This window comes from Sander vitreus, chromosome 10 (genome assembly GCF_031162955.1).
Source record: "Sander vitreus isolate 19-12246 chromosome 10, sanVit1, whole genome shotgun sequence".
NCBI lineage: Eukaryota > Metazoa > Chordata > Actinopteri > Perciformes > Percidae > Sander > Sander vitreus.
In genome coordinates this window covers 25,726,451-25,734,357 of record NC_135864.1, presented here as the reverse complement: position 1 = coordinate 25,734,357, position 7,907 = coordinate 25,726,451, and the positions used below count along the sequence as shown (strand labels likewise).

The 7,907-nt window shown below is 42.5% G+C and overlaps 1 protein-coding gene across 5 annotated transcripts in view; it reads left to right on the top strand.

The window, feature by feature from the left end:
• LOC144524639 (storkhead-box protein 2-like) overlaps positions 1 to 7,907 on the top strand; it is a 75,277-nt gene that overhangs the window by 42,793 nt on the left and 24,577 nt on the right. For all 5 annotated transcript variants that reach the window (XM_078261031.1, XM_078261034.1, XM_078261035.1 and 2 more), the window contains exon 2: positions 7,393 to 7,545. In XM_078261031.1, the coding sequence (XP_078117157.1) occupies positions 7,393 to 7,545 (153 nt within the window). The remainder of the gene's footprint in view (positions 1 to 7,392; positions 7,546 to 7,907) is intronic.

Here is a 7,907-nt window from a genome sequence, read left to right as displayed (position 1 = left end):
GAGGAACTGTCATATCTGAGAACCTTAACCCTGATGATATGATCAGTGCTATCTCAGCTCAGCCATGGATCATTAATAGGCACCTCCATAAATTCTGTGCAAATGCTGGTTAGCAATTACCTGCAAAAAGTACCCGTACACATCTGTCTCATTTTCAGTACTTCTATTACTCCACACAGGTCTGTTCCAGTCTGGCTCAGTTGGTGTCGAGCAGATAAAATAATAAAGCGAGTGAAATGTAGATCCTAATCTTGAGTCTTTATATCCAGTCGCTGCAGATCGACTTTTTAAAACATGTTTGATTTTTGCATCAGTTACCGATGACGTCACTTGTGTGACGCAGACATACCTGTAACAGCCTTAGCTGAAGTTAGCTTTGTTTGACAAGGTTCGCTCACCTCCAGTTTCCTCTGTAGGCTATACATGGTGCCTTCCATTTGTACGTTTCCGAATTCCAAGTTAGAAATTTCCGACTCGGAAAGTCGGGACGACCTCACAGTACCCAGAGCAAAGCCGCCCTTGATATCCAACATGGCTGCTCCGTGCATCAACAGTCGTGAAAGCTGTAGTAATATACAGTTTAATAACACTTCTGTTCTCTTATTTGTGTCTTAAACAAACCAGTCATACACGCAGTACGACTGGTAAGACATGTTGCTACGCTGTCTTAATGCAGGAGTGTCAAACTCAAGGGCCAAACTGGAACATGAGAATCCCATTAAGGGCCAGACACGTATAGTTTATTAACATGCTTTTATTTCATTGAAAAAGTCCAATATCTTTGACTGTATTATTGCATGTTGCTATTTTTATTTATTTTTACATTTCTGCCATTTTTTTTCGCCATTTTTGGTTGCCTCTTTCAACTTTTTTGTGTCTTTCTCCAACGTTTTTTTGCCGCTTTTTTTTACGACTTTCGGAGCATTTTTGTCGACTTGGAGTCCTACAAAAGTCAGCAAAAAAAGTTACTTATAAGTAACTTTTTTTGCTGACTTTTGTAGGATCTATAATATAGATTTTAGCAAATCAAGCCAAACAAAGATTACATTTTTAAAAGCAGCCACCACACAGCCGACTCTCACACAGCCTAAACATGAAAACTCTCTGCTTCTGGGGAAAGTTAGTCTCAAAAGTCGACAAAATCTGCCAAATTCTGCTTTGAGTATCGCGTAATTGCAGTTGGAAAAACAGTTTCCAGTCTTTTTTGGTTTGGTGCACAACTAGGCGGGCCGAAATCTATTGCCAACCTAAATTGATATTCGGGCCGAATTAACGCTAAACCCTGAAGTAAAGCTGAGGCTGATGGGAATGTCGTTAGTTTGGCAGGTATTTGTTCATAAAGTATTGGACACATTAAAAGTTAGACGTGATGTTTGGGTTCTCGGTCAGCTACAACAGCAATGGAGAGAGAGTTGTGTATAAGACAGGACAGTGTGTCAGCGTTTGTTCATAGTTTACATTTTACAGCTTGATACAGTGCAATAGATACATGTTTGGAGGCTTTAAATGTTTAAATATAGACAGGGTGAAAGTAATTGAAACAGTCATCCTAATGTACAAGTTTATTTTTGTATTTTATTTTGTATTTTCAGTTTCATAGCATAAGAGATGCTGTTTGGATTTATAGGCTGTTGTGACCTATTGCATTTTGGGAAAGTGTTCAGTGTTCGTACAGTGTAATACAGAAATGTTCCTTATTTTTATAATCTCAGTCCCCAGCAAGAGGATTTTTATGAACCGAAGCGTGACTTCTGTGTATTGTTACAGCCCTAGTATTATGGGATCACTACTAATAAGTGATTGATGACCGGGCATAATTGTCCTCCAGCATTTGAGAATAGGGGGGACTGAATGTCAGGCTATCTCTGCTGCCTCAACGGGGGGCATTCTTTTTTTTTTAAAGCTGTCTCTCGGACATATGTCAACATATTTTATGGAGGCACAATCCTTAATCGCTGAAGTACCCCTTTCATTGCTGAGTTCAGAACTACTTGTCTGCTCGTCTGACTGATTATTCTTTTTTTTAAGATTATCTTTTGGGCATTTTAGGCGTTTTATTTATATAGGACAGCTGAAGACATGAAAGGGGGAGAGAGAGGGGGAATGACATGCAGCAAAGGGCCACAGGTCGGAGGACACCTCTATATATGGGCGCCTGCTCTACCAGGTGAGCTACCCAGGCGCCCTGACCTGATTATTGCTTGACCTGTCAGAAATCTTTTTAGTCACCGTGTTCCCAGATCTCAGTAATTAACTTGGCAAGGACTGTTGTTGTTTTTTGCTGATACAAGTAATGGACATCACTACAAATAAACCTTGGTTGTAAATACCCAAGTTGGAATAAAGCAGAATTATCCTTAAACGGCAGCAGTAGTAGGTAGGATAGCAGTAGCAGATGTAGCAATTATATTTGTAGTATTATTAGTAGTACCAGCTATGTTAGCTCGGCTAGCATGCTAGTGGCAGAAGTAGTAGTATTGTTTGTAGCAGTAATAGCAGTTGTACAAATGTCAGTAGAAGATGCAGCAGTAATACTAATATTAGATGCTAATGTAGTAATAATACATTATTATGGAACCCACGCAACTTCTAGGCAAGACCTCTTCAATAGCATTCACACGCTACTATTGGCCAGGCATCCATGCTTACGTAAGGTAGCGTAACCCGAATTGTTCAGGTTCTATCCCCTGACCAATCGGCTGTCCTAACCTTAACCACTCGAGGTCAATGCCTAACCCCAACCAATCAAGCTGCTTTGTAGGGCGGGACTTGCCTAGAAGTTACGTGGGATCCATAATAGCGCCGTAATAACAGCAGTGGTACCGGCACTGCAGGTGTAGTTGTAATAACTGTAGTAGTGTAGCATCATTAGTAATAATAGCAGTAGTGGTAATATCAATAAATGCAACAGCAATTGTAATACAATCAATAGTATTAGCAGTAACAGCAGCAATGTCAGTAGTAGTAGTGGTAATGATTGTAGTAGAGACATGATGCAAACGGAACATTGTCGTTTGTGACAGACCTGTAACTCTTGTCACGGTTACTTTCACACAGAATGTGAATATTGCGCGGCGACAAAGCGACGTCATTTGTTTTTCGTAACGAGGCCGATTTTTCTGAGCTTTCGGACTGGAAGAAAGACATCAACCAATTACGTGTGTTGTTTACTTATGAGGACCATAATGGAACAACAGGAGACCGTATAGACGGCAAACTTTATTACTTTCAACCTTAAAAAGACCGCATTTACCAAAGACACTCTTTCCGTTCTTACCTTTTACAATAAATAAGCCCTAGACATACAGTATGCTACACTGTGTAACAGTTTACCAGAGGGAATTAAATTCACATTTCACTAAAAGGAAACTCAATAAAATAGCTTACAGTAACTTCTGCTTCCCGACCGTGGTCGGACAGCACAGGGGGACACTGGAGCTAACCCCCGTCACTCCACTCAGCAGCCGGGGAAACAAGACGGGACGCCACCGTAGGGCTGGGTATCGTTCAAAAATGTTCGATACCGGTAACGATACGAATACCGTGACTTCGATACCGGTTCCTAAAAAATACTTTTTCCCGATACCAATTTTCTAAAACAAAAAGAAATTACAACTTAACTCAATAAGGCACAAATCTTTTTATCTATTTTTCTGCTCCTACGACGTGAGCCCCATCTCTGTCCGTAACGTAGAGTTTTTCCCGTGTGTCATCGACTTGTAACACTAGACAGCCAATCACCAGCATTATTAGATCCTGGCAGAAGCATGCTGCCTGCTTATTGGCTCACGGACTCTGATGAGATTTACTCCTTTGGTATTGAAATTGGGTATTGAATGACGAGGCATTTTTCGATACTCGATACTTTAGAGGCAATTCGGTCGGTGCCTAAAAATGATTGAATTCTGTACCCAGCCCTACATCTTAAGGAGCTGCAGCTCTAGCAACTGTTCACTTGATATCTCTTTGCGGCTAAAAATATAACTCTCCTCTGCCGCTCCAATCGCTCTTTCTTGTCTGCTCACACACTGCATCTCCCGTCACTTTCTCTGTCGCTTCAGCAGCGTCCCCAGAAGGACCTCAAACTGTCCCACCGACATAGTACATGAGCTGGCGCGAATATTCAAACCTTTAATCAAACAAATGTCGCAAATTGGCATTGCTGCCGGTTGGAATAGTTTTGATGCAAAATATTCGCAGGCAATTATTTTGCACTTCCGTGTCGTTTATTCGTCACCCCCCTCGGTGTGCAAAGGCCCTCATATAACCACACCCTTTTGTGGGAAAATGGTGTGCCTCATGTCATTAAGGGCATTTCACATTGATTATGCTTGTTAAAGCAGGTACAGGTGATCAGTAGCGAGCCATCAGTACATTTGACCAAAAGATTTGTCAACAAGCTGCATTTCAGTGAAACCTCATTTGACTACCTTCAAACATTTCCAGATGGAGGGAGCTCATGGGACAGAAAACTAATCACAGAGGGCAGTATTAGTGCCGGGGCATACTCGATTAGAACTAGTTGGTACAATGTGTTGTCCGAGCACGTTAGAAATCAAGTGTTTTTAGCTGTCCTGAATGGCCACACTGGAAGGTGGGGTGAAAAGCCGGCCGTCGTAGAGAAGGGGGAGACGTTGTGTGGTTTTTTAATGCGGGGATAACAGCACCAATTTTCAGACAATCTCTCATGGAAGACAAATCTCTCCTGGAAGACAATCCTAGTGTTGCAATCAGTGGTCGTTTGAAAAGTGACACAAATTGTTGTGTCAAGGATGAAAAAGAGAGCTACAGAGAGGAGTTCAAACCCTGGTTTCTTTCTCACCTCCACCCAGCTGACCAGTCAAGGCGTGACGTGGTCGTGAATGTCGCATCGTTTTTTGCGAAAAGTTACAGGAACGGTCGGACACGGCTCCCCAATCCGACATTGGAAAGGTGTGAGGGGAGGGAGGTTCCAAAAGCTATTCGACCATCTGACAATCAGTTCTGATGGAGCATACTATGCCCCCTTTTAAGGCTGTTTTTAAGCTTCTGCATCAACTCCACGCCGTAGCTACGGTGTCGCTCCTACGGTGTCGCTCCTACGGTGTCGTGACCCTTTCAGAGATCTGCATCGGGGGTTGCTTTGCATTTCACCGCTATAACGCTAGGGGGTGATAAGTCTGAGGTTATTTGCGAGGTGTCTGCCAGCCAGTTTATGTTATGTTAGCAAGCTAACTTTAGCACAACTGCCCACAAAGTACTGCTTGCTGGCAAAGTGCTAATTTCAAAACGCTACTGACATATAGACACTTTACAAACGGATAACCCCGTCGTCGTAACCAAAATATGTCTGAGTTTATTTGCAAAGCTTATGTCCGTGAACTAGCATGTTGCTACTCCCCACAGTAGGCTGCTCGCAACACCAACTATCAACACACAGGACGAGTTGACCAATCACAGTCCTTGCGGTCTTGCGTCGCCTTGACGCGAAGTTACACATTTTTGGGGGTGCATGTCGAGCTACGGCGGAGGGCTCGGAGGGGGCTTCTGAGGGGTCTGCGGGGGTACGCCGTCGATTCGACGCAGAGGCATAAATCAGCCTTTAGTGTAGAAACACCATGAGAACCAACAGGAAATGGCCTCTCACTCAGCTGTTCTTTAGAACACACATGCTTCTCACCCCCATCCCCCTCACTGTGTGTTTTGGGTTTGTCCTATGATTACTTTCCATGTTGAGGCCTGCAGCTGTGTGCAGTCAGTGTATAGAGGTGGCAGGGTGGTAGTCAGTGTTCCTAGCAGAGCCTCTGCAGCTGTGCTTTGTCCTCATCTTTCTTCAGTCTGGTTTGTCGTCTGTCTCTTATATCTCTCTCTGTATATTCATAATTGTTGCTGTAAAAATTTTTTTGGTAGTTTTGCAGACCTTGGCAGGTGAACCAAAACCTTGTATCAACTTCTGTGAACAAGAATGTAGAAGTCACCATGGTATAACCACCAATCTCTGGGTCTTTGAAATGCACCCAGTTTTAACCTTTGGTTTGTTTATTCCACAAAAATAGGCAATAGTAACCAAGATCGATCTGATGTTTATTGCTATTCTTTAATTTGGGGATTCACTTTTACATTTTTGGTGATTTAGGAAAGCAATGTTTAAATCAGGGCTCCAGACTAACTTTCTGCCTTGGTTGCACTGGTGCGCCTATCGTTTTTATTTAGGTGCACCAACACAAAATTTAGGTGCACCCAAATTTTTCCTTGCGTCGCCGTTAACGCTGAATGGGTCACATCTCTCGCCCAGGTCCAGCAGGCTCCGTCTCACACGCTATTACTCAACGAACTGAAGTTAGTTGCATTTAATAACTTCTAATGTGTTTTTTGCCGTGGCGGCCGCAGTAACAGAGTTACCAGCGAAAACACTGCTACCAATACAGGTTTCCCTCTCATACTTAACAATATACAGCTGTGTTAATAACAATTACAACTGTAGACAAATGTCAGCAGTGTGGACTGGCAGTGCTGTGTCTCTCCATGTTGCAGCGGAGCCGTGTGTGAGTGAATGGGGGGGCTGCGCGGAGGAGAGATCCAAACACAGGCACGGCTTTACAGAAGAAATGGACAGGAGACCGTATAGACGGCAAACTTTATTACTTTCAACCTTAAAAAGACCGCGTTTACCAAAGACACTCTTTCCGTTCTTACCTTTTACAATAAATAAGCCCTAGACATACAGTATGCTACACTGTGTAACAGTTTACCAGAGGGAATTAAATTCACATTTCACTAAAAGGAAACTCAATAAAATAGCTTACAGTAACTTCTGCTTCCCGACCGTGGTCGGACAGCACAGGGGGACACTGGAGCTAACCCCCGTCACTCCACTCAGCAGCCAGGGAAACAAGACGGTCTGACTTTATTTTGCAACCAGTGCCCTGCTGGCCATTACAAAGAATGCAGGTTTAATGCATTTCTGCATTGGCTTCATTTTTCAAGCCCAGAGGTTGCCGCTTTGGTAGTATATCGAATATAACGTATTTTGGCCTTTTCATTAAAGATATATTAAAAACAGCAGACATTTAAGGTCAAATCCTATTTTGCTTTCACATGTGTCTTTCTCATTACATACTGTGTCTTAATTTCCACCAGGCAGGGTTTAAAATGTTCATATTTATGTTCAAATGTCTTGGCAGTAAAAAATATAGCATGCATTTTGGTTTTAGCCTTTGAATGCATTTATTAGATTAACAGTAGAAAGATGGCAGGGAATGAAGGAAGAGTGAGATGAGGAATGACATGCAATAAGATCCCCAGCCCGACAGCCAGGGATTTTATTTTCATGGTTTCATACGTATGTCTTACAGGTTACAGCAGATCTTTATCCAGTATCACTCAAAGAGACTGATTTCTGTCTTTTCACAGGTGATGTGTCGCCAATCAGTATGTCCCCCATCAGCCAATCCCAGTTCATCCCTTTGGGAGAGGTATTGCTATTGGCTATCTCTGCTATGAACTCCGCCCACAAGCCTGTCACTCAGGAGGCCCTAACTGAACACCTGCAGACATGTTTTCCAGGTAATACCAGCTCCACACCAACATCAGTCAACAGCTAACACCATCCATCAGCCTCTGTCTACTGCTGCACAGTTATAGGTTCATTTTTGATAAATATTGTAATCAAATTATATATATTGCCTATTAATATTTTAATATATACAAGGATGCAAGGGCTCACAGTGCTGTACATTTCGATTACCTACTGTATCTTTTCTGTTGGGTTGTACTTTTATTTTGTGAGACTACTTGACTACATTTCAGAGAGAAATTGCACCTTATACTACACCACACAACTATGTGACCGCTGTAGTTTCTAGTTACATTTAGGGTTGGGTACCTGAACTGATACTTAAAAAGAGTAAAAAAAAAAAGCAGAGCAC